General features: G+C 30.3%; 10 protein-coding genes across 10 annotated transcripts; 4 read left to right on the top strand and 6 right to left on the bottom strand.

Annotated features, from left to right (window-relative positions):
* Positions 1-96: 96 nt before the first annotated feature.
* On the top strand, positions 97-1,368 carry EIN_497030 (tyrosine protein kinase, putative; the record flags this gene model as incomplete). The annotated part of the gene is made up of 1 exon (XM_004253861.1): positions 97-1,368. One exon carries the CDS (start codon positions 97-99, stop codon positions 1,366-1,368), a length of 1,272 nt encoding a protein of 423 aa, XP_004253909.1.
* Positions 1,369-1,475: 107 nt separating this feature from the next.
* Positions 1,476-2,612, bottom strand: EIN_497040 (UDP-N-acetylglucosamine transporter, putative; the record flags this gene model as incomplete). The annotated part of the gene is made up of 1 exon (XM_004253862.1): positions 1,476-2,612. One exon carries the CDS (start codon positions 2,610-2,612, stop codon positions 1,476-1,478), a length of 1,137 nt encoding a protein of 378 aa, XP_004253910.1.
* A 564-nt stretch (positions 2,613-3,176) lies between these two features.
* On the top strand, positions 3,177-4,034 carry EIN_497050 (hypothetical protein; the record flags this gene model as incomplete). The annotated part of the gene is made up of 1 exon (XM_004253863.1): positions 3,177-4,034. The coding sequence occupies one exon, from the start codon at positions 3,177-3,179 to the stop codon at positions 4,032-4,034; it is 858 nt and encodes a 285-aa protein (XP_004253911.1).
* A 4,857-nt stretch (positions 4,035-8,891) lies between these two features.
* EIN_497060 (tyrosine protein kinase CSK, putative) lies at positions 8,892-9,872 on the top strand (the record flags this gene model as incomplete). The annotated part of the gene is made up of 1 exon (XM_004253864.1): positions 8,892-9,872. The coding sequence occupies one exon, from the start codon at positions 8,892-8,894 to the stop codon at positions 9,870-9,872; it is 981 nt and encodes a 326-aa protein (XP_004253912.1).
* A 274-nt stretch (positions 9,873-10,146) lies between these two features.
* EIN_497070 (UDP-galactose/UDP-N-acetylglucosamine transporter, putative) lies at positions 10,147-11,190 on the top strand (the record flags this gene model as incomplete). Its single annotated transcript, XM_004253865.1, has 1 exon — positions 10,147-11,190. One exon carries the CDS (start codon positions 10,147-10,149, stop codon positions 11,188-11,190), a length of 1,044 nt encoding a protein of 347 aa, XP_004253913.1.
* Positions 11,191-11,267: 77 nt separating this feature from the next.
* Positions 11,268-12,533, bottom strand: EIN_497080 (hypothetical protein; the record flags this gene model as incomplete). Its single annotated transcript, XM_004253866.1, has 1 exon — positions 11,268-12,533. One exon carries the CDS (start codon positions 12,531-12,533, stop codon positions 11,268-11,270), a length of 1,266 nt encoding a protein of 421 aa, XP_004253914.1.
* Positions 12,534-13,959: 1,426 nt separating this feature from the next.
* Positions 13,960-15,003, bottom strand: EIN_497090 (hypothetical protein; the record flags this gene model as incomplete). The annotated part of the gene is made up of 1 exon (XM_004253867.1): positions 13,960-15,003. One exon carries the CDS (start codon positions 15,001-15,003, stop codon positions 13,960-13,962), a length of 1,044 nt encoding a protein of 347 aa, XP_004253915.1.
* Positions 15,004-15,856: 853 nt separating this feature from the next.
* On the bottom strand, positions 15,857-16,822 carry EIN_497100 (hypothetical protein; the record flags this gene model as incomplete). The annotated part of the gene is made up of 1 exon (XM_004253868.1): positions 15,857-16,822. One exon carries the CDS (start codon positions 16,820-16,822, stop codon positions 15,857-15,859), a length of 966 nt encoding a protein of 321 aa, XP_004253916.1.
* A 682-nt stretch (positions 16,823-17,504) lies between these two features.
* Positions 17,505-18,431, bottom strand: EIN_497110 (hypothetical protein; the record flags this gene model as incomplete). The annotated part of the gene is made up of 1 exon (XM_004253869.1): positions 17,505-18,431. One exon carries the CDS (start codon positions 18,429-18,431, stop codon positions 17,505-17,507), a length of 927 nt encoding a protein of 308 aa, XP_004253917.1.
* Positions 18,432-20,559: 2,128 nt separating this feature from the next.
* EIN_497120 (hypothetical protein) lies at positions 20,560-21,588 on the bottom strand (the record flags this gene model as incomplete). The annotated part of the gene is made up of 1 exon (XM_004253870.1): positions 20,560-21,588. One exon carries the CDS (start codon positions 21,586-21,588, stop codon positions 20,560-20,562), a length of 1,029 nt encoding a protein of 342 aa, XP_004253918.1.
* Positions 21,589-23,731: the final 2,143 nt, after the last annotated feature.

Consider the following 23,731-nt stretch of genomic DNA (forward strand, 5'->3'; position numbering starts at 1 on the left):
ACTTCCTGTATTAAGAAAGCAGTATGGTGGGTCATATTAATAATAGTTTTATTTATAGTAACGATACTAATACTAATAGTAACCAGTGGTGTATTAATGTTCATCTTTATTTTAAAGAAGGTCCACCAAAAAGAAAAAGAAAAGACTGAATGTGTGTTTGAAATCAAACTATCAAATATCAAATTTATATCCCTTGGTGACGGTGTTGAAGTTGATAAAAAAGAAATCAATTTTGGAGATGAAGAACGTGTGGATGTTGGTGTTAAAATACGAGAACTTCTATGTGTTGGCAACAGTACTAAACATAACATGAAAGTGCAACTTACAACCAAAAGTGGCAATTACAAATACACACTTGAAACACAGCCAAATGTAGTTGTACTCGAAAGTGGGTTTGCGTGTGAATTTGAAATATTTCTGACTGTTGAATGCACCACAACACTTTTCGAGCAAATGTTGATTGTAACAAATTCGTATATAAAAGATGTGCAAAAAACAAAGAAAATTGAGTTCACTGCAACTTCAAAATTGACAACGCGACTTGATTACCATGAATTAAAAGAAGAGAAAAAGCTTGGGGAAGGTTCATTTGGGATAGTCTTTTTAGGTGAATTTAGAGGCAACAAAGTAGCAATTAAGAAGATGAAACTGAGTGATAGTGAAAGTAAAATGCAAGAGTTTAGAGGTGAAGTGGAGATGTTAGATAAGTTCCGATGTGACTATTTAGTTCACTTCTATGGTGCTGTATTCATTCCAAACAAAGTGTGTATGGTCACCGAATTCGCTCAATATGGATCTCTTCAAGACTTAATAAACCACAAATTATCAAGTGAAATCGATATGAAACTTCGTCTTAAATTGTTAGTCGATGCTTCTGAAGGTATTTCATATTTACACGAAGCAGGCATTTTACACAGAGACATCAAGCCAGACAATATTTTAGTTTTTTCATTAGAAAACAGCAGTAAAGCCAACGCAAAAATTACCGACTTTGGGTCTTCGCGCAATATCAATTTACTGATGACAAACATGACCTTCACTGCTGGAATCGGAACACCAAAATTTATGTCTCCTGAAGTGTTAAATCGGCAAAAATACTCAAAAGGTGCCGACGTGTATTCCTTCGCCATTACAATGTTGTGGTGTATAACATGGACTGATCCATTCCCCCAGACGGTGTATCACTACGCTTGGAGTATCGCAGATGACATTTCCGCCGGTAAACGACCTCAAACACTCAACTTATTATCTCACAATACAAAGTCGATAATAGAAAAAGCGTGGCAACAAGATGAACATAAAAGAAGTTCAATACAACAAGTGAGGAGTGAGTTACAGACTCTCTTATTAGACTCTACTATAGTATAGTATATTATACTATAATACAACTATCATATAATATATAGTATATTTACTATAAAAAAATTAATACAACACATGTATGTCAATGTAATTCAATTGCTTTATTCTATCTTTTAATCGTCTGGGTTTATTGTGATCGAAACTGGTCCTTCAATAACTGGAGACCCTCTTCTCTCAATATCGACCTTTGATTTTTGTTGTGTACTCAACTCGAGAGTGTGAGTCGTTGAAGCACTCTCCTCCGCCTTTCTGATATCTTCATTCTGCTTTCTCGCCTCTTTAGTTTCATTCTGGAATGTGTAAGACGCAGTCTCGTCGTTGTAGTTAGCAATTGCAATTAACACGCCAGCCGCTCCAAGACAGAACTCGAATGTTATTGGACTATCAAAGATGAAATATGAACAAATTGTTGTACAGACAATAGCAATAGATACAGCGAATCCCTTAACAATGACATCAGCATAAGTCATGACAAGTGCAACTAATATACCTCCAATGGAAGTGTCTAAAACCATCACAAATGCTGTCCAACTGAAGTCGTGGAATGGTCCAAGTGTGAAAGTTGATTTAAAATCGACGACAAAGACATTGATAGCTGCAAATAAAATCGAATACAATGATAACTGGAAGTTCCGTTCCCACAAATTCAACTTTGGCCCTGACGATACTTTGTTCTTCAGAATTTTCTCCATATACACCCCACTAAAACCAGATGCTGTAGAAGCTAATAAAGCAGTTAAAACACCTAAAAAGTAATTTCCTGTATTTTCAGAGGGACTGTTGGCAGATGCGGCTCTGTTGGCACTTTCTACTGAAATAACACAGACTACCAAAGCCAAGAGTGCTCTCCATTGTGTTGTTGTTAACTTCTTACCTAATATAATGACTGACAACAACGCAGCTGACAGGATTTTAGCCTGTGCCAATATCGAATAAAGACCCGGGTGAATATTAGAGAGGGACACTTGAATTAACATATTTTGGAAGAAGTAAATGAGAGCAGGAACGGACGACACTAACGAACACGAAATGATCAATTTCAAGTGTGAAAAGAGTGGTGTGTCTCGGTGTGTCACTGCTATTCCAACAAAAGACATGACCATCTTTAATATTTCGTTCAACAGTATAGACGCGGGAATGGAGTATTTCTCTTTTAACACACCACGAGAGTATCTTGTGATGATAGATATGGATGTGGCCTGTATAGTTAAAAGAATAAGAAAAATGGCACTTAAAACTGCTTTATTCATTTCCTTCGTCAATTTGTTTTTAAGTTTTCCTCATTCGATTTTTTTAAGAAAAGTACTATGACAACCCTAATAGGAAGTAGGGTTGATGAAAGGTGTTTTAAAATCGTGTGATTCTTTTTTTAGAATATTTATAAATGTACAAAACAGGAGTTGAAAAAAACATTGAATTATCAATAAACTATTAAATTGTTATAAATTTACTATTATTATGTTTGTTTTTTTGATTTGTTGGTTTCTAATATTCTAATTTTCTAAAATGGAAAAAATGGAAATTTATTATTTGTGAAAACAAAGCTTTTGGTCTTGTAAATTATAATATTATAATTAAATTACTATTTGATATAATTTGTTGATTATGGATAAAATTTACCAATAAATTATAGTTCAAGTATTATAATTATTTGGTTTTTAACTGACAATTATTAACTAAAGGTGTTTTAAAAATTACAATAAAAGTTTTTATACATTTTTTATTTGAAACGAAAGAAATGGTTTGCGCTACAAAGACAAACTGAGATTGTCAACAAAAAAGAAATAAAAACACAATTTCCAAAGTGGTGAGAAATGTTGCACGTGTTTCTTCTCTTTTCCTCTCTCTTTTCAATCTTGAGTATCGTCTCAGGGAAAGATCACCACGTCGCTTTCGTTATGTGGACGTACCCCAAAAAAGTTCCTTTTCTTGAATATACGATTGACTATTTCCTTCACGCGTATAACTACAACCACGCAGGAATTAAAATAGACGGGGTTTTTATAACCCTAGGCTGTGAAAATTGTGATTTTCCGGTATTCGAAGACTCGATTGGAAAACTGATGAAGAATAACATTACCGTCTTCAACGTGACGACACAACACCCGCCATACAGTGACGACACCTTTCGGCAACACGCGAAAGACAAATTTGAGAGTTGGTTTCAGGACATGCGCAAAGACACGACGAACCGACGACAGCACCATCGATATAACAACTTTGAAAAGGACAACTTAGTCAACTACCATGCAGTCGAAATAGCAAAGTACGCCACAGAGACTGTAGACCCGGACTTCCTCATTTTCTTCGAAGACGACATCGCAATTGAAAAAAGGTTCTTTGAGAAGTTGAAGCCGATCTTAGACAACTACACTGATGGAGATAAGATCCTTACAAGAGTGTTACTCAACATCAAAAAATACGAAAAAATTAAAGTCCAACGCGCAAATGACCGGGTCTGTGTGGCGGGGTTCTTCGGAATGGTTCTTGGAAAACGGGAGTTCAAGAGGTGGAAGAAGTTCCAGAAGTATAATAACTTGGGGTATTGCGGAGACGCGTTCCACTGTTATATGAAACTCTTTTTAAACATGACACTTAACCTTTCACAATTCGGAAGACATATAGGAAGAGATCATAGACCAACACCAAGAGAGAGCAGATACTGGGATTGAAGTATAGTAAATAATAGTATGAATATGAAGAGTGTCATTTGCAACTGGATTTAAATAAATGGTATATTTTAGTTTTTATTATAGTTTATATGATTCTATACTTATAACAAACTCAAACTATATTATAGAATTTATTTATTAAAAAAACTTTGGTTAAATAAAATAATAAGAGTTTATTAGACTCAAATAGAAGAATTTAATAAACAATAAAGAAGGAAGTTTTTAAAATATTTTGTCGGTCTTGCCTTTATTTATTAACTTTTATCTTCTAAATAAAAAACATATGAAACACACTCAAAATAGTTTTATCGTTTACTAAACTATTTTTTATCCTTGAATAGTTTAAGAAGAAATGAAATCAATACGAAGTCAGAAGTATAAAAAATCCGTTTTTAAATAAGTAAACCACTTAAAGTGGTCTTGATTATGTGACTTTCATAATTTATAATTTACAATAATAAACCATAATCACAACTAGATTAATGTTACTCACAAAGAAAAAAAATAGTTTTTAAAATAAATTAAATAATTTATTTTTTTGGGGAGATTTTTCCACAAATATAATCAGTTTATGAAAATTTTTTTATTTTTTTATGACAAACAATAATTGATTTTTGTTTCAAAAAAGCGGGAATTAGGTAAAAATGAAAAAAACCCTGAACATAATGAAACAACATTTTTTGGACTTTTTGATTATTTTTTTGTAATAATTATAATGGTCCATAAATCGTCCGACAACGTTTCAGACCAAACAACGTTTAACGGGTGACTCTTTTCATATTCATAACAGATCACGGTCAAAAATTTTTATTCATAAAAAGAAATCAAAAAGACAAAAAGCCACAAACCAGGTTTAAGATAAAAAAACCCAACCATGAACAGATAGACGGAAATATTTTTGGATGTCTTTTTGAGAAAAACAAAGAAAAAGGATGTTATATATAAATATAATGATTGAATAACAAGAATCTATTCAAATCTTTTGGGAGTTTTCTAAAAAGAAAAACCAAATTTTGAAGTACTTTTTCTTCAGATGATGTCGTGGCTCATTGGTATATGTTTTTTGACGGTGTTCTCCATGAAGTGGTGTACATACGACAATGTAGTAAAATGTGTGGAAGACTTTGAAAGATGTGGAAGTGAATATCAATTGAGTGGAGGTGATGGGAGATTGTTCATTGAAGATGGAAAAGAAGACTTGATATTATTGTGCGAAAAAACAACAGTTTTGACTGTTCAACACAACTTAGAAAGTGAGTTGTTACAATTTAATGAAGTAACCAAATACTACAAATTAACAAAATTAAAAATATCCAATTTTATTCAAACGAACGCATTAAAGTTGGAGAGTGTAATATTGATTATTGTATTAAATGTTTGGGGACATTTTTAAATAATGAATGTATAAAATGTCGGGATACGTATATTATATCAATCGAAATAAAGCGTGTTCTGAGTGTGACTCAAACTGTGAAACGTGTACAGGCACTGCAACCAATTGTACTTCATGTGAAGATCAAAAGTGGTTACATAATGGAATATGTGAAGACTGCCCAAATTGCGTTCAAGGAAAATGCAATTTCAATGGATGCAGCAATTGTAATGAAGGTTATTATCCTCATAATAAAGTTTGTACATTATGTGATTATACAACTTGTCTACCAACAAAATGCATCAGTGACTTCGGTTGTATCGAATGTGTAAAAGGATATTACACAGACTTTAATGTATGTGAACAGTGCAATACAACATGTGATAAATGTGTGGGTACAGAGAACAACTGCACTTCGTGTTATGATGGAACTTATTTACAACATAATCAATGCTTAAAGTGTGATACAAATTGTTTAACCAATTCTTGTTTGACGACAGAAGGTTGTATAAAATGTGATGATGGGTTTTATATCGATGACAAAAGGTGTAGCCCATGTAATAACAATGGTTTGACTTGTTCTGGTGGTAACAACAATGAGTGTTTAACATGTCATAGCGGCACTTACTTATCAAAATTAAACACTTGTTTATCATGTAATGCATCATGCCTTACTTGCTTTGGAACTAAAAACAACTGTACTTCTTGTTATAATGAAACTTATTTGGAGAGTAATCAATGTATAACTTGTGATAATATTTGTACACGCGGGATGTGTGATCTTCTTAAAGGATGTACAAATTGTCCAGATAAATATTATATCAATAACAAAAGATGTTCACAATGTAATCCATTTTGCCTTACATGTAATGGAGGTAGTGCATCTAGTTGCACTTCTTGTAACTCCAATCAAGAAATTCGCAATGGAGGTGTTTGTTGTGACAAAAATTGTGCATGGGGAAGTTGCAGTGCAGATAATGGGTGTTCTTTGTGTAATATCACATTTTATCCATTAAATCGATTATGTGTTCGGTGTGACACCACTTGTTTGACATGTAATGGCGGTTTTTCAACAAATTGTCTTTCTTGTGCTCCCAAAAGATATCTCAGTGGAAGTAAGTGTGAAGTCTGTGATTCAAATTGTGCATCAGATAATTGTGATACAGTTAATGGATGCACGGAATGTAAAGAGGGGTACTTTGCAGAAAATAAGAGGTGTGTTCCATGTAACGACATCTTGCATTGTGCCACATGTGAAAAAACAAGTTGAGTTTGTAAAACGTGTGTTGATGTGTTTAATTTAACGTCATTAAATACATGTGAATGTCCATTTGGATTTTACCAAAATGAAACAGAGAGATGTCAATGGTGTTATATTGAAAGTTCGAATTGTCAAACATGTCACAATACTCCTGACTTTAAACCAATATGTGACTTCTGTTATCATCCATATGAATTGAAAAATGAAAAGTGTGTATCTTGTATATCAAATTATTTCTTTTTAAATAATAACACTTGCACTACCAAAGATTCAAATTGTATAAATCAGGTAGAAGTCGAAAAGTGTTTGAAGTGTAACTCGATGTATTATAACATCAAAGCAAAATGTGAAGATCAAGAAACGTGTGTAACAAAATCGAAGTACACTTGTGAAGATTGTATATATGGCATTTCATCAATTGGAAATTGTGGGACATTATCACCCAATTGTAAATACAACAGAAATATTCGAAATAAACAAGGAAATGACGAAAACGTTTGTTTAAAATGTGTCAACGATTACTCGTTGGTCAACAAAGATTGTAAAAAATTGACTCGATGTTGACAGAGACTAAAATATTGAATGGGAAATTTTATGCATGTGAAAGTAACGAATTTGTCGACCTTAATAATTTGTGTTCAAAATGTTCAACAAAAGATGCAAATTCTGTGATATGTATTTTAAATAATAGTGTTGAAGTGTCGTTATCTTGTGACGCAACGAGTGCACTGGATAAAGCAAATGGAAAATGTGAAAGGTATCCAAACTGCTTAAAATATGAAGGGAGTGACTGTGTGAATTGTGCAGTTGTTTCTTTAATAACAAATAACAAATGTTTTGTGTGTACAATTAATTCAAATTGTTTACAATACCACAAGTGTGAATGCATAAAGTGTTTAAAAGAGTATTTACCCGTTCAAGGTCATTGTGTTTCAATTACCGATTTACAATGTATCAAAGGTGATGGCAAAAGTTGTATTGAGTGTATAGAGAGATACTCAACATTGTTTGAAATTTCAAATTTTAAGGAGACTTATTGCAAACAAACAACTGGTAACACAAAACGAATTTTGAACTCCACAGCTTCGACACTAACATTTTATGAATGTATTACAAATTATTTTTTATTCAACAATTTGTGTAATACAGAAATTACTACTTTTAAAGAAACTATTAAAGTTATTGATGGTTTTAGTAAGGAGAAGCAACAAAACAATACAACAACAGATGACACGCATTGTAAAGTAAAAACACCAAAAGGTTGTATAAAATCTGAAAATACTTATTACCTAAAAGGTAATGTTTGTCATCAATGTTCTGGATTGTGTATAGACTGCTTCAGTGATGATCATTGTATTTCTTGTGGTAATTCCACCTTTCTGAATTCGTCAAATTTGTGTGAGGCTTCGTCATCACTACGTTCTCGTTGTGACTCTTTGATGCCACAAGAACGTTGTTGTGCAATATGTAAAACGGGATATTATTTTGAACACGCTGATTGTATTAAATGTGACCCATCGTGTTCTGTGTGTTTGAATAACATTTCATGTGTTGAATGTGCAGAGAATTACACATTGATTTCTTTTGAAAACAATTTGTGTCAACCATACAGCACTCTTACCAATTGTTATGACAAAACAAAGAGAGGATGTAAAGGTTGTGATGATGGGTATTATCTCGATAACATCATCCCACGTTGTTTCCGTTGTTTGGAAGGGTGTCAAATGTGTGACAACAACAAATTGTGTAATAAATGTGTTGACAATTATGTATATGTAGAGACCAAACTCTGTGTTTTTGTATCTGAAATTCCATTTTGTAAAGCAGCTCGAAACGGCTTTTGTATACAATGCACCAATAAGAAACATCCAACTGATGATGGCTTCGCATGTAAAGATGACTTAAATTTAGCACTTGTTATCTTAGTTTCAGTTGTATTTTTATTGATCGTAGTCATATCAATAACGGTCTCAATACTTGGGGGATACTTCTTTTACATTCACATCAAAGAAAAAAGGAAAATGTTAAACGTTTGTGTGTTCCAGATAAAGCGTTCTAATATCGAATTTTATAAAGTAAATGACTGGCTTGTAGTGAACAAGAATGAAATAATTTTTGAAAACGGGGATGACCAAAAAATGGCATTCCAGTCAATAAAGAAACTCGCGAATTGTTGTGTGTTGGGAATAATTCTAAAAATCGAATAAAAGTGCAGTTCACAGTGATGGAGGGACGTGATTATTATGAAGTTCGCACGGAACCAAAACTAGTGAATTTGAAGAGTGGAGAAGCGTGTGAATTTGAAATATTTATAACACCGCTTTGCTCTTGTATCATTCAGGAGAAGATTGTTTGTGTTGGTCTTGATATCAAGAAAGGTATTGAAATGAATGAACACGTCACAATCAATGCGAAGACACAAATGACAACGCGACTTGATTACCATGAATTAAAAGAAGAGAAAAAACTTGGAGAGGGTTCATTTGGGATAGTTTATTTGGGTGAATTTAGAGGCAACAAAGTGGCAATTAAAAAGATGAGAGAAGGGTGTGAGACCGAAGCGAAAGTTCGCGAATTTGAGAAGGAGGTTTCGATGTTAGACAAATTCAGGTGTGAATATTTAGTTCACTTTTATGGTGCTGTATTTATACCAAACAAAGTGTGTATGGTCACCGAATTCGCTCAATATGGCAGTTTAAGAGATTTAATAAAACATGAGAAGGACAAGTCTCCAAAAAATAGAGTCAAAGTGAAATTCATGTTAGACATGGCAAAAGGCATTTCTTATTTACACAATAATGGCATAGTCCACAGAGACATCAAGCCAGACAATTTACTCGTTTTTTCAATGGACTCCGACGAAAAAGTTAATGCAAAAATGACTGATTTTGGAAGTGCGAGAAATACTAATATGTTAATGACAAACATGACCTTCACAAAGGGTATTGGAACACCAAAGTACATGTCTCCTGAAGTGTTAAATAAAGAGAAGTACAAGATGCCAAGTGATATCTTTTCCTTTGCAATAACCATGTATGAATGCTTTAAGTGGAAAGACCCATACCCCAAAAGTGATTTTAAATATGCGTGGTCGATAGCAGATTTTGTGGCTACTGGTAAACACCTTCCACAAATTGAAGGAATTGAAGATGTGACATACAACTTACTTGGAAAATGTGGTGCTTTGATGGAAACGTTCGAATGAAGATTGGTGAAGTGGTCAGTGCACTTCATTCTTTATTTGAGACATACCACGTCGCGTAGTGTATTTATTTCATTACATTTATTTTAACTATAAATATAGTATTTAATTTACTAATAAAATAGTTTTTCAATTGTTTCATTTTGTTTACCTTTCTTAGCCATTTCAATAGTTTTTCTTATAAAATTAGAAATTTCAAATGGATTATTTCAATTTTTTGAATTCGAATTATATAAAAGACCTAAAACTATTAAATATAGAAACTTAATAATAAAAAATGAACAAAGCGGTGTTGAGCAGCATTTTCTTTGTTTGTTTGACCGTCCAGACTGTTTCGATTTTCCTAATCACAAGATACTCTCGTGGTGTGTTAAAAGAGAAGTTCTCTATTCCGTCATCAATTTTATTGAATGAAATAATCAAATTGTTCGTCTCGTTGATAGGAATATTTGTGACACACAAAGAAAAGTATTTTTCACATTTGAAAACGCTTATTATGTGTTCGTTAGTGTCGTCTGTTCCTGCTCTCATTTACTTCTTCCAAAATATTTTGAGTCAAGTCGCACTTTCTAACATTCACCCGGGTCTTTATTCGATACTTTCTCAACTCAAAATCTTGTCAGCTGCGTTGTTGTCAGTCATTATATTAGGTAAGAAATTGACAACAACACAATGGAGAGCACTCTTGGCTTTGGTAGTCTGTGTAACAATCGTAGAAAGTGCAAATCGTGCTGCTTCAAACAGTTCAAATGAAAAAACAGAAATGGGAAATTACTTCTTAGGAATTATCACAGCGATCATTGCAAATTCGGCTTCTGGTTTTAGTGGGGTGTATATGGAGAAAATTCTGAAGAACAAAGTATCGTCAGGGCCAAAGTTGAATTTGTGGGAACGGAACTTCCAGTTATCATTGTATTCGATTTTATTTGCAGCTATCAATGTCTTTGTCGTCGATTTTAAATCAACTTTCACACTTGGACCATTCCACGACTTCAGTTGGACAGCATTCTTAATGGTTTTAGATTACTCAGTGGGTGGTATATTAGTTGCACTTGTCATGACTTATGCTGATGTCATTGTTAAGGGATTTGCCGTATCTGTTGCTATTGTGCTGACTACTTTATTGTCACACTTCTTATTTGGATCACCAATTAATCTTGAATTCGCACTTGGAGCGGTTGGCGTGTTAATTGCAATTGCTAACTACAACGACGAGACTGCGTCTTACACATTCCAAAGTAAAATTAAAGACGTCATTGAAAAAGAAAAGAGCGAAAATGCTGAAAAGGTCGATACAGAAAACGACAAAAAAGAAAAATGAAGTTTAAATGAGTTTTATTTTACATTAAAATCATATTTATATAAACAATATAATAAAAGAAACAAAGTCATATATTATTACTTTACTTTTGTATAAATACCTTCTTTGTCACTATCATCAGAATCTGAAGTGGTTGGGTGTTGTAAAGGAGTGATTGGAAGTGGTGGGAGTGGACGTGAAGCAAGTGCCTTTCTTTCATCTTTTGATTTCCAGAATAACAATCTTTGATCACCTTCTAATTTATACCTTTCTAAGCTAAACTTAGAAAGCTCAAATCGTGCTTTGTTTTCTTTAGCAAAGAATCGCTGTTCTATGTTTAGGTTGGTTATTTTTAACTCTTCTATAAAGAGAACAAGAGCGTTTTTAGCCTTTTCAACTATTTTACTTTGAGGGAAATATCTTACAAAAGTTGATAACATTTGTAATATTTTTTTGAAGAGTGTATGTGGAATTACAAGTTGATTGCCAAGTGTTTTTGTTGTTTGAGGTTTTAAAGTAGCGAAGAATAAACCCTCATATACCATTAAAATATCTCGATGGTAACTTACAAGATTGCTTAAAGACTGCATATCAAGTTGTCTAAGTATTAAAACAGCAACAGTTTTTGCATTTTCTTGATTGACTATTCCTTCTTTCAATATTTGTTTCAATTGTTCAATTAAAATACGAAACTCACTTTCGATGTTTAGTAAATTGACTGGAATTCTTTGATTAGTAATTTTATATGTTTTGAGTCTGCTTGCCATTAAATGCAACAAGTCACACCAATCAAACAATTGGTCTTGCATTACCATTATCAACAATCTTAAACCATCAAAAAGTTCGAACATTGGTATTTCGGAATGTTTTACAACAATAGAGTGTAGATTTTCAGATGATTTACTTCTCACTAAAGCTGGAGCCACATGTTCCGTTTCAGGTATTGGTGTCGAACCAGGTCTCTTCTTTTTCTCACCTTTTCTTTTTGCACGAAGCTGGACAGGACCGGCTGTGAAACTTCTTGTTCTTGGTTTAACAACAACTTCTTCTGATTCTTCTTTTGGTTCAATACCACCCACTGCACCTTCACTACTTCCAGGAAGTAGTTCTATTTGTTTTTTAAGTTTTCTTTTTGTAAAAGGATTTTTAACAAAGTGCTTTTTGCTCATTTGACCTGTTGACCCTCCCATTGTTTTTTGTTCATCAATTTTCTTTTTCGTCTCCTTTGAAACATCACCCGTTGATAAACTTTTTCTTCTTGCTAAATTGGTTGGATTTGGTGGGGATTCGCTCGAAGAAGAATCAATTGGCTGATCGTACGCAACAGAAATCACAAAAAGAATACAATAAAATATGAATGACATATTAAAAAATACATTTTCAGTTTACTTTTGGTTTATCAAAATTAAAAATTAAAATAAATCTAAAACAAACAAACACAATTTTATCATACATATTAATTTTATTGTCAAAAGTTAAACAAATAAAGAAGAATGACCCTTTAATATTAACTTATTCTTATTCTTATTTTAGTTTTTTTTGTAAAACAATATTGACATTTTAAAAGACAAAACGTATATTTAGAAAAGGTTGAATTATTTAATTAGTTTGTAATTATTTATTTATTTGAAAAATAAGATTATTTTTAAAATTTTTATGTTAAATAATTTTTAAAACCTAATTTTATTTTAAGTTTAATTAAAAAACTTTTTTTGATATATTTTATTAATAAAATTTAACAACATTGTTGTAATCAGAAGTTCAATTGTAATAAAACTGAACAACATATCAAAAATGATAAATGAAATTATTTTATGTGTAGGTTATTATTAATATTTTTAATAAAAAATTATTACTGTGAAATAAGTAATATATTGATTTGATTACTTGGATTGTTTGAAAAATGTCAATAAAAAAGTTGGCTTCTGATAATCATGTCCTACACAATTCAGTTTGTATAATGACTTCTATTTAATATTAGAAATATCAAAATGTAATTATTTATATAAAATTAACGACAAAAAGGCAACAATTTTAATTTGAGATCAAAAATACATTGTTTCTAATGTATCGTTTTAATTTGAATTTTATATTTAAAACAATGAAAAACTCTTTATTAAAAAATATAAATTGAAGTTGTCAAATAACAATTAATGTTTTAAAAATTATTTTTTTATATCAAACTGTTACAAGATATTTTTTTATAAAACATAATTATAAATAAAAAAAATTATAAAGAATTAATTTTATATTAAATTTTAAATTCAAAACAATAACAAATAATTCTTTTTTATTTTTTAATTAAGCAAACTATGTATTTTAATTTATATTTAATACACAATAGCTTTAGTTTATTTTTTTTTCATTGTTTTATTAACCACAATCATTTTTTTGTCAACATTAAAAATTCAAAGTTTGAAGTCCAATTATTTACAAAACTTAACCTCAAATGAAATATCATATAAAAATATTGTCAACTTATTATTTTTCCCTCAAAAAATTTAATGTTATAAGTGGTTAATAAATATTATTAAAACAAAAATAACTTAAAGTTACTTTGAAAAACATTTGGGCATAAATTTTTAGTTATAGTACACACTTTTTAAATTAAAAAAACAAAAAATGATTAATTACTTTTGATATATTTTTTTATAATTACACAATAAGATAACAAATTGTATCACGAAACAAGTTATAGAAATCTCGTTAAAAAATATTTAAATCATTTTAAACAAATTGCTTTATCTACTAAATTAAAAAATAAACATTTTCTTATTTTTTGAAATCAAATTACTTTCTTTCCGTGCTTGGGCTTCTTGATCTTTGGGGAGATCTTTGAATATCTCTTTCATCAGTACTTTCAGTTGGTGTTTGACTTGGAGTTTGAGAAACACCAGTTGTTTGTTCCTTTTCCTTTTCTTGTGGTTTTTGAATTGTATAAATTTTGAGAGAAGCTTCAGAATCCGTTCCCGAGCTTTTTCTTTCAGGCGAAGAATTATCTGAAGTTTCACTCGCAGGTTGCGGACTTGGACTTCTGTCCCTTTCTTGTGTTTTTGTTTTAACAGCAGAGTATTGGGTTTCTTTATCACCATCACTATCAAGATTTTCATAATCATTTCTTACTCCAGTTGGTGATCTTTGTTTTCTATCTGTTAGTGGAAGTGGTGGAAGTGGTCTTTCTCTTAATGGTGTTCTACCTCTTTTAAATGAAGATTTCTTTTTCCTAACTGATGCTTCTTCACTTGGAATCGAAGAAGTTTCTGGTAATACCAAATGTTTATTTTCGACAAATCCAATGTTTTGATCTTCACTTTCACTTTTGGTTGTTTTTCCTTGTCTTTTGTGTGGAGATAATTCACTGGGAAGCAAGGGAAGTTGTCTTCTTTGGATTTCAGGTGATGATATCGGTGAACCACTTGGTTGAACAGGAACAGCAGGTAGTTTCCTTTGTTCCATTCTTTTTATTACATCAGGAAGAGAAGGGAGTGGTTTATTTTTGAAACTCTTTTGTGCACTTGCAACAGCTCTTTCTTCCTTTTCAATTTCCTTTTCTAATTCCGAGTCGCTGAATTCTGACGGCTCAACGACTTTATGAAGACGAGTAATTTCAATGTTCGATACTGAAACATGTGTACAGAATACACGTACACTTTCTGTTGATTGAACAAGTCCTTCATTGTCTTTGAATTGATTGAATTTCAAAAGAAGTCTTAAAAAACGCAATAATTTTGTAAATAATCCCAGTGGTATAAAATTGTTTTGGAGAATCAATATTTTATCTTCTTCTGATAAAGAAGATGATGATATTTTATCTGAAAATACTTGAGACTCCATGGCATAAGTCCACAAATATGATCTTGGGCTGCTTTTAAAAATAATACTGATAAACGAAAATAGTGTTTTTAAGTCTTCATTTGTTATTTTGTTGTTTTTCAAAACGACATCCAAAAAGTTGTATATCATTTGTAATTGTGATTGAATTTGACTCATTAGAGAAACACTGGATTGTGATATAATACCTTGATTAGTCAATTTTAAAAAAGAATCTTGAAGTCTAAAATTCCAAGTTTGAATGTGTTCCATTAGAAGTTTTATCAACCTTCTTAATAATTCAGTTAAAACAACTCGAGAAGTATTATCATACTTCCCTGGAACATCATCGCTCATCGAAAAGGAACAAAAGAAAAATGAAACTAAAAGAAGAAACATTTAAGAAATTGAGTTGTGTCATTTTTATTCTAATTTAAAAACGAAGTCAAAAACAACACTTTGTATGAATTGAAATGAATTACCAGGTTAGAATTGTAGTTCATTGATACGAAATAGAATTATATTTAATTATACTACACATGAATTAATTTTCGAATTAATTTTTGACAATATGGTCAAAAAAGAAGAGGTTTGAAATATATTATTAACATCATAATTTAAACATTTTTTTTTAAAATTAAAAATTATCATGTATTGAATTTATTTAAATTTTCATATAATATTCAAGTGAAATATAATTTAAATAATATAAAAATATTTAATATAACATTCAAGTAAAATTGTGTTTGAATATTGACAAGTTAACAATTATATAAAAGTTAAATATATTAAAAATTATATGTCTTTTTTAAATATCATTAAAAATGTTTTAATAAAAATGATGAAATTTTTTTTACGAATAATTCTCTTAAGTATCTTAGTCTTTTTCAGTTGTAGGAGATTTTGGTCTCTGTTGTACTGTAGTGGTCGAGGTATCATAGTCTGGGGGCGGTGGAGTTGGAGGTCTGGAAACAGGTGGTGATGGAAGAGATTGAGCTCTTGGAGGAGGAACAGGTTGTTCTTCTTTAGTTGTATCTACTGGTTTTGGTTGTCCTTGTAAAGTATAAACAGTTTCAAGAGGGGGAGTTCCAGGTCTTGTTCCAGGTTGACCCACAAGTGAATAAGGATCAACACCTTCTTCCTTAGGAGAAGGTCTTCCAGCCAACTGATAAGTATCTGATCTTTTTGGGCTGGTACTTCTACTTCTTCTTCTCCCACTTCTGGGTCTTCCGGCCAATTGATAAGGCGATTCCCCTCCACCAACAGCTTCATAAGTATCATCGCCATGTGGGCTTGGTGTTCTTGGTCTTCCTCCAACAGCTCCCTCTGGGAGTTGAGGAAGTGGTCTTCTTCTCATCTGTGAAGGAGAGGTTTTTGGTGTTCCTTTAGGAGAAGGTGCGGGTGAGCCTGCAGGAGTTGATGGGAGTGATCTTGCTTCATATCTTTTTCTAACAGAAGGACGAACGTGAATACGCGTTAAACCCATTGGGTATTTTTGCGGTTCGCCTTCGAGAACAATATGATCATCACCGAATCCACCACTTTCTTTAATTCCATATTTATTTTCTGCGTCATCATTTTTACTTTGAGCATCCAGAACAAATATACGTAATTGCTCTGTGATATCCATAAGGAGTTGATTCTCTTTGAAAGGTCCTTCTCTCAATAAACATCGTAATAATCTTAAAATTTTTTGGTAGAAACCGACTGGAACAAGGAGAAGTCGTTGAACAACTTTCTTCTCTTCTGGTGGTAAATTGGATTGTTCAATCTTTTCAAGTGTTTCTTCCAAGTTAAGAAGTAATGTCCATATATTAAATTGACCTTCTTCTTTTTTCATCATCCTTTGAATACCCAATACAATATTTGTAAAATCCTTTCCACCAATTGATTTTTGAGTAATAATTTTGGTGAATACATCAATCAAGAAACCGTAATTTTTTCTAATTGAATTTAAAGCTACAAAAACTATGTTTGGAAACAACTTCTTGTCACCATATTCATCTCTAAGTTTTTCTACTATTTTTTGAAATGAGGTTCCATGGCCAACTAGTAAATATAGCAATTTCAATAGTTGCTCTTTGATATCGAATTTTTCATTTTCTTCGGTTTCACCCGGAGGAGCATCGCCCAAAGAGAACGAAAGTGTCAGACAAAATAACACCAACAAATACATAAACCAGATTGACTCTTGTCACACATATTAAAGGAATATTTTTAACAAATGTCAAATAAAGTTAAAAAATTAAAAGATGATACTTTTTGAATTGTTCAACTTTTTTATAAAGTTATGACATAAAAGTTATTAAAACAAGTTAATTTTTATTTATAAAGTTAATTACATTTGTTATTTAAAGATAAAGTAAATGTTAATTTTTATCCAAAATCACCTTTTAAATTAAATTACTTTTAAGTTGTGTGGAAATAAATTATTTTTAACCATTTATTTGTGTTGTCTTCAAGGTTATATAATATTGTTTCAGTTAAATCTATTAAGACAAAATGAAAAATGAAAATGTGATTTATTACTTTTTCTTTTTCTGTACTTTGGCATAAATATCCTCTCTTGGGTCGGTTTCTGTTCCAGAACCAGTACCAGAAGCAGTAGGACTTGGACTTCTTGATCCTTGTCTTGGTGGTGGTGTTTGTGCTCCAGTCATTTGTGCTCTCTCTTTGTTAACTTCATCAGGATCTTCGTAGTCACTTCCAAGTCGTTGTCTTCCACCAGGTCTCTGTTGTAAAGGAGGAGGCGGGGTGTAAGGTCTGTGTTGGACAGCTGAAGCAGAAGTTCCCTCTGCTCCTTCTGGTGCTGGTTGACGAGCTCTTCTTGGCGGTTTAGGTGGAGCTACCCGTTTTGGAGGAACTGCAGGCTTTGGTTGGTAATCTTCACCCTCACTCGACAAATCAATTCCATCATCACTAAATCCTCCTGTTTCTACAACACTATATTGTTTTTCAATATCGCCATTGGTTGCTTCAATTAGGGTTATAAATTCCTTCAGAAGATCAAAAGCTTTATTAAAATCATCTTTGTATCTCATATCAATGTAATTGAACAGTATATTTAACAACCTCATTAATTTATCGAATAACCTTCGAGGAACCAATAAAGTTTGTTGTACTTCTGATTTTACTTCTTGTTGAAGGTTTGAAAGTCCAATTTTTTTCATGTTTTCAACATTTTGATTAGCGTGGGTCCACAATGGAGAGTTCTGAACTCCCTTTCTTAAAATGTTTGTTAATATCAAAATTAAATTTTGAATATCCACATTTTCAATTCTACCTTTTGTAAGCATTGTTTCAAGACCCATAATAATCATTTTCATGTTTCCACCGACTCCACCCAATGGAGCATAAACCTGTCTATCTATATCACTTTTTTGTAATTTTTGTAACGCATCGAGAACCACTTCAGACCAATGTCTAGTGTGATCCCTTGTGACCTCCATCATCTTTCTGACATTTTCTTTCAACGGACTTGCTTCTCCAAGCTGAATCAAGAAAACAAACAAAAACAGAGTTAAAACATACATCGTGAATTCATGTTTTACAGTTTTTCTTTTATTGTAGAACGAGGTTATTACAAAACGCTTTTAACAATAAAGTTGGAAGTTTTTAACATAAAGTTGTTTTCTTTTTGAAAAAATATATATATTTTGAAAACAAGTATTTGTATTTTTATTCAATATAAGTGGTTATAAAAAATATATTACAATATTATTGTATAATATTAGTTTTATTATAATTTTAACTTTTTTTAAGTTTATCAAGTTTAAAATAAAAATTGTTTATTTTATCATATTAAAGGGATTCATGAGGATTGTTAATTTTTCTGAGGATGGTAAATATCTTAAACATAATTTCTTTCAATTTGGATTTTTTTGCCTAAGATCAAAAAGGTATATTTTGAAACACTTGATTTTCTTGAAAAATGCTATTTTTGGATTTTTTGAAAGATAATTCTTTCAGTTGATTTTTACAAAAAAATAATCTACTTCTATTTTTTGATTTACCACAAGACTAACTTTGGTTTATATGAAAACATTTAACAAACATTTGAATTATCGAAAAAGTCGATTTTTTTTATCAAAATCACAAAACAAATTAATCAAACAATTTTTAATCTTTTTTACAAAAATAATTAATTATAAATCAATTCATGATATTTCAAACAATAAAAATTGATAACAAATAACGTATTAATAACGTATACTCTATGCGATAACAATTTATGTATTTGCGCAAATTCAAAAAGAGAGGTTTTGGATATCGATAAAACAACGATTGATAAATAAACAAATTTTTAAAATAAAATCATTTTTGTTTTAAACGGTTTTATTTATATTTCAAAACATATATAAACAAAAATAAATGTTTATATTATTTTTTTACAATATTAATTCTCAATAGAAATGTGTTCAATTTATTAATCAATTATATATATTAATTGGCGTTTTTGTTGTGTTTTGACGATTTTTGATATAATCAATTATCAAAACCCACCTTGTAAAAATTCTTTGATAATTTTATTTATAGAATTTTAAATCAATAGTGGCAGTGCTATAAATAGTTCTAAGGACGGTAAGTCGTGTAACAAACAGACATTGTCAACACAGACTTAAACACCTAAAAAGTGAAATGACGTGTTCCCATGTTCAAAAATAGTAACTTACTCAATACACATTTCAGACAGATGTAAAAGTGTGAACTTTCTATTTCTGTCATCCTCAGAAAATAATTGCCATCCTCAGAACTGTAAATCTGTTTAAAACACAAGTTAATATCAAAATGAAACATTCATATTAAAATATACACAATATGATTAACTTTGTTATTACAATAAATTTGAATAATTGCATAAATTACAAAAATATTTATAAATTTGTTATTTTAAAATCACATTTTTAGAAAATCAGTGTTTTCGACTTTTTCAATTTTCATTTTGATAAAAAAACAATTATCAAATTAAACGTAAATTTCAATTATTTTGTTATAAAGACGGATTCGGAAATAATTTCAATAAGTATATAATCATAAAATGAACAAGTTTAATTCATGTTTTGTTATTTCCCGTCTCAAGTTCGCGAGATATAATTATTGTTTTTGTTTACTGATTATTGTGGCGATTTTTTGATTGTATTTATTTTTTTGGCATTTATGACAAATTATTACCATTATTTAAAATTCGAACTTTGACTCGAAATATAAAGTGTAAATTATAACTTGAGTTATGAAAGTGGGTCTTATGGGGAACTGAACCTTATGGATTTGATTTTTGTATCCTCAGAAAAAAATTTTTAATAACGATAGCTTTGATCCCGAGGATGCACCTTATCCTCAAGATACCCTTAAATGTTGAAGTCAAAAAAACAGAAAAAGTTTACAAAAAACTTATCTGGTCATTATTAAAAATTAAAAACATTTCAACAATAAAAATTAAAAACAAAATATATAATTAAAAAAAGTTTTTTAGTTTAAAAATATTATAATTTTATTTATATTAATTAATAACACTTAAGCTATTTTATATTAATATAATAAGTTTTAATATTGAAATATTATTCAAATGATGAAATTTGTTTATCTTCTTTTGTTCACTTTGGCATAAAGGTCTTCTCTCGGGTCTCTAACTTTAGCCTGACTTCTTTTTGGAATTTCCGGGTTTTTAAATTGAAGTGTCGCGTAATGAACTTCTTCTTCTGTTCCTGGCATTCCAACGTGATGATAAATACCTTCGTTATCATTTCTACCAGTGTCACCTGGTAAATTCATGTAAATTGGTTCTTTTCTTGGTCTTTGATTACTTTCTGGGAATTTAAGTTTAGCATAAACCGTCTCTGGTTTTTTATGTCTATTTCTTGCTGCTTCTATTGCTTCAGTAGGATCTTCATAATCACTGGACTTTCTGTCACGATACAAAGTTCTTGGTGGTTTTGGAACCTCTCCGCTTGTTGATGGGAAAGGTGTGGGTGCGGGTACTGGTGGGAGGGGACGTGCTTGTACGTGTTTTGGAGAAGAAGTTCCAGCTATAGCATTTTCAACAGAAAAGTTTATTCCTGAGTCATCAAATCCATTACTTTCTTCAATGTTGTAAAACTTTTGTAATTTGTCGTTCTTCGCAATAATATATTGCAAAAATGATTCAGTATCATCAATTGCAACTCTCAATTGGTCGTCGTTTTTGAAAAGGGGGAATTTATTTAATATTTTTAGGAGTCTTAAGATCTTACCTAAAAAGGTTCGAGGAATCAAAAATTTGGATTGCCAATCAGTTTTAGTCTCACTTTTTATTGTAGATTTTTGGATCTTTTCAATATTTGAAGCAGCATTCATCGCAAAATCACATATCTTTGAAGTTTTTGCACCCTTGTTGAAAACATTAATAATAATCAAAGCCAGATTGTGTAGATCAGCTCTTGTAATACTACCCTTTGAAAGCATCGCTTCAAGGGTATGAGAAATCATTTCGACATTTGCCTTGACAAGATAAAAAGAGTTTGGAACTTCTTGACTAAATATATTGGAAGTCTCGACCATGTTAACAATTTCAGTTAATCTATTTCCCCAAGCATTACCTTGATCTTGGATTAAACGCATTAAATCAGACATATTTTTCTTCACTACAACAGATATTTCTGTTGAAGCATCGATACAGAAGATAAAACAAGTCAGCGAGAAAAAGAGAAATAACATATATAAAGTTTGTTTTTTACGTTTTTTATATTAAAACCAATAACAATTTCATAATGTTTGCTTTTTAAAGAAATGCGTTTTTGTGACGATTATTTAATATTTAAAAGAAATAAATAAGTATGAATGAACAGTTTGAAAACAAAAAAAGAAATGGGTGTATCGTACTAGAATCATTCTTTAAACTTTGTCCTTTTTCCAACATTGTCCCTGGTTATATATATTGAAAATATGAATATATTGGGACAATTTTCGAAACGCTAGAAAATGTTTGTTTTAGTTTTTATACCGTTTTTATGATTTATTACCTAATTCCCATTTTTAAAGATTTATATGTATTTTTTGCAAAAAAAGATAATATTAAAAGACTGACTCTATAAAAAGATATATTACACAACCAAATTAAAGGCAAATTCATGTTTTAAACATTATATTTTGTTTGATAGAATAATTCACAATTTAATAACATGATATTTCAATATTATTTATTCCATCTTTGTTACTTTGACACCGATTTTTTTAATTTTTTCAATCTTGTGAGTGTTTAAAGGTTATGTTGTAATTTTTGGGGGGATTTCGTTTCATTGTTCTATTCTTTTTTTGTTCACTAAAATTTCTATCATTTACACAAATCATGGTAAAACAAATCCCTTAAAATTCAAGTATTAATTCCCATAACTGCAGTCTTTTTTTAAAAATTAAAACATTTTGAACAATATTTTCAAAAAATCAGACAAATATTACAATTATATCTTTTTTATAAACTTTTTAAAAAACAATAAAAATGGTAAACATTATTAAAATTTGTCTATAAAAAAGAGATCATTATTACAATTATTGTAAATATTTTTTTTTTCATTTTACATACAAATTTTTCAAAGTAAAATTAAATATAAAGTGATTCCGAAAAAGTGTGCAACTTTATTTTTTCTTTGTTTTTTACTCACAACAAAGGTGAAACTCTATTTTTCAACAATAACAAAAACAATAACAAAAAGTAGAATTAGGTTATAAATCAACATAAAATATAACTCGATATTTAAATGATAAGTTCAACTGCTTGTTTAATTAAAAAGTATAAAAATTCCAGAATTCCAATTGTCATACAGAACGAATAAAACAGCGTGTATATCGATTGTGGATGGAGCAGATGTTAAACATTTTAGTTTTTTTCTTTTCTTTTTTTTGATTATTTTTCAAAAAAAAGAAAACTAATTGGGTTTGAATTGGATTAAACTGTTGTGATTATATCTAGGTTCTGTATGACCAATATATGATTTTGCTGAATTTTTTTGGGTTTTATCAAAATGCAGAGACAATTTTTTTCACTACCAAAAATCGAAGATAAAATTAATTAAAAACACTAAAGGTGTAATTTCTTATTGTTTTAAAAATAGTTAAAAATACAAAAAAGCGACTTCAAAGAATTACAAGAACAAATTAAAAAACTTCCTTGCTCATAATAAAAAACACAAAACAGTGTGAAAAAATTATCTTAAAGGGTATCTTGAGGATAAGGTGCATCCTCGGGATCAAAGCTATCGTTATTAAAAATTTTTTTCTGAGGATACAAAAATCAAATCCATAAGGTTCAGTTCCCCATAAGACCCACTTTCATAACTCAAGTTATAATTTACACTTTATATTTCGAGTCAAAGTTCGAATTTTAAATAATGGTAATAATTTGTCATAAATGCCAAAAAAATAAATACAATCAAAAAATCGCCACAATAATCAGTAAACAAAAACAATAATTATATCTCGCGAACTTGAGACGGGAAATAACAAAACATGAATTAAACTTGTTCATTTTATGATTATATACTTATTGAAATTATTTCCGAATCCGTCTTTATAACAAAATAATTGAAATTTACGTTTAATTTGATAATTGTTTTTTTATCAAAATGAAAATTGAAAAAGTCGAAAACACTGATTTTCTAAAAATGTGATTTTAAAATAACAAATTTATAAATATTTTTGTAATTTATGCAATTATTCAAATTTATTGTAATAACAAAGTTAATCATATTGTGTATATTTTAATATGAATGTTTCATTT

This window comes from Entamoeba invadens, assembly GCF_000330505.1.
Source record: "Entamoeba invadens IP1 unplaced genomic scaffold scaff_1105074726297, whole genome shotgun sequence".
NCBI lineage: Eukaryota > Evosea > Mastigamoebida > Endamoebidae > Entamoeba > Entamoeba invadens.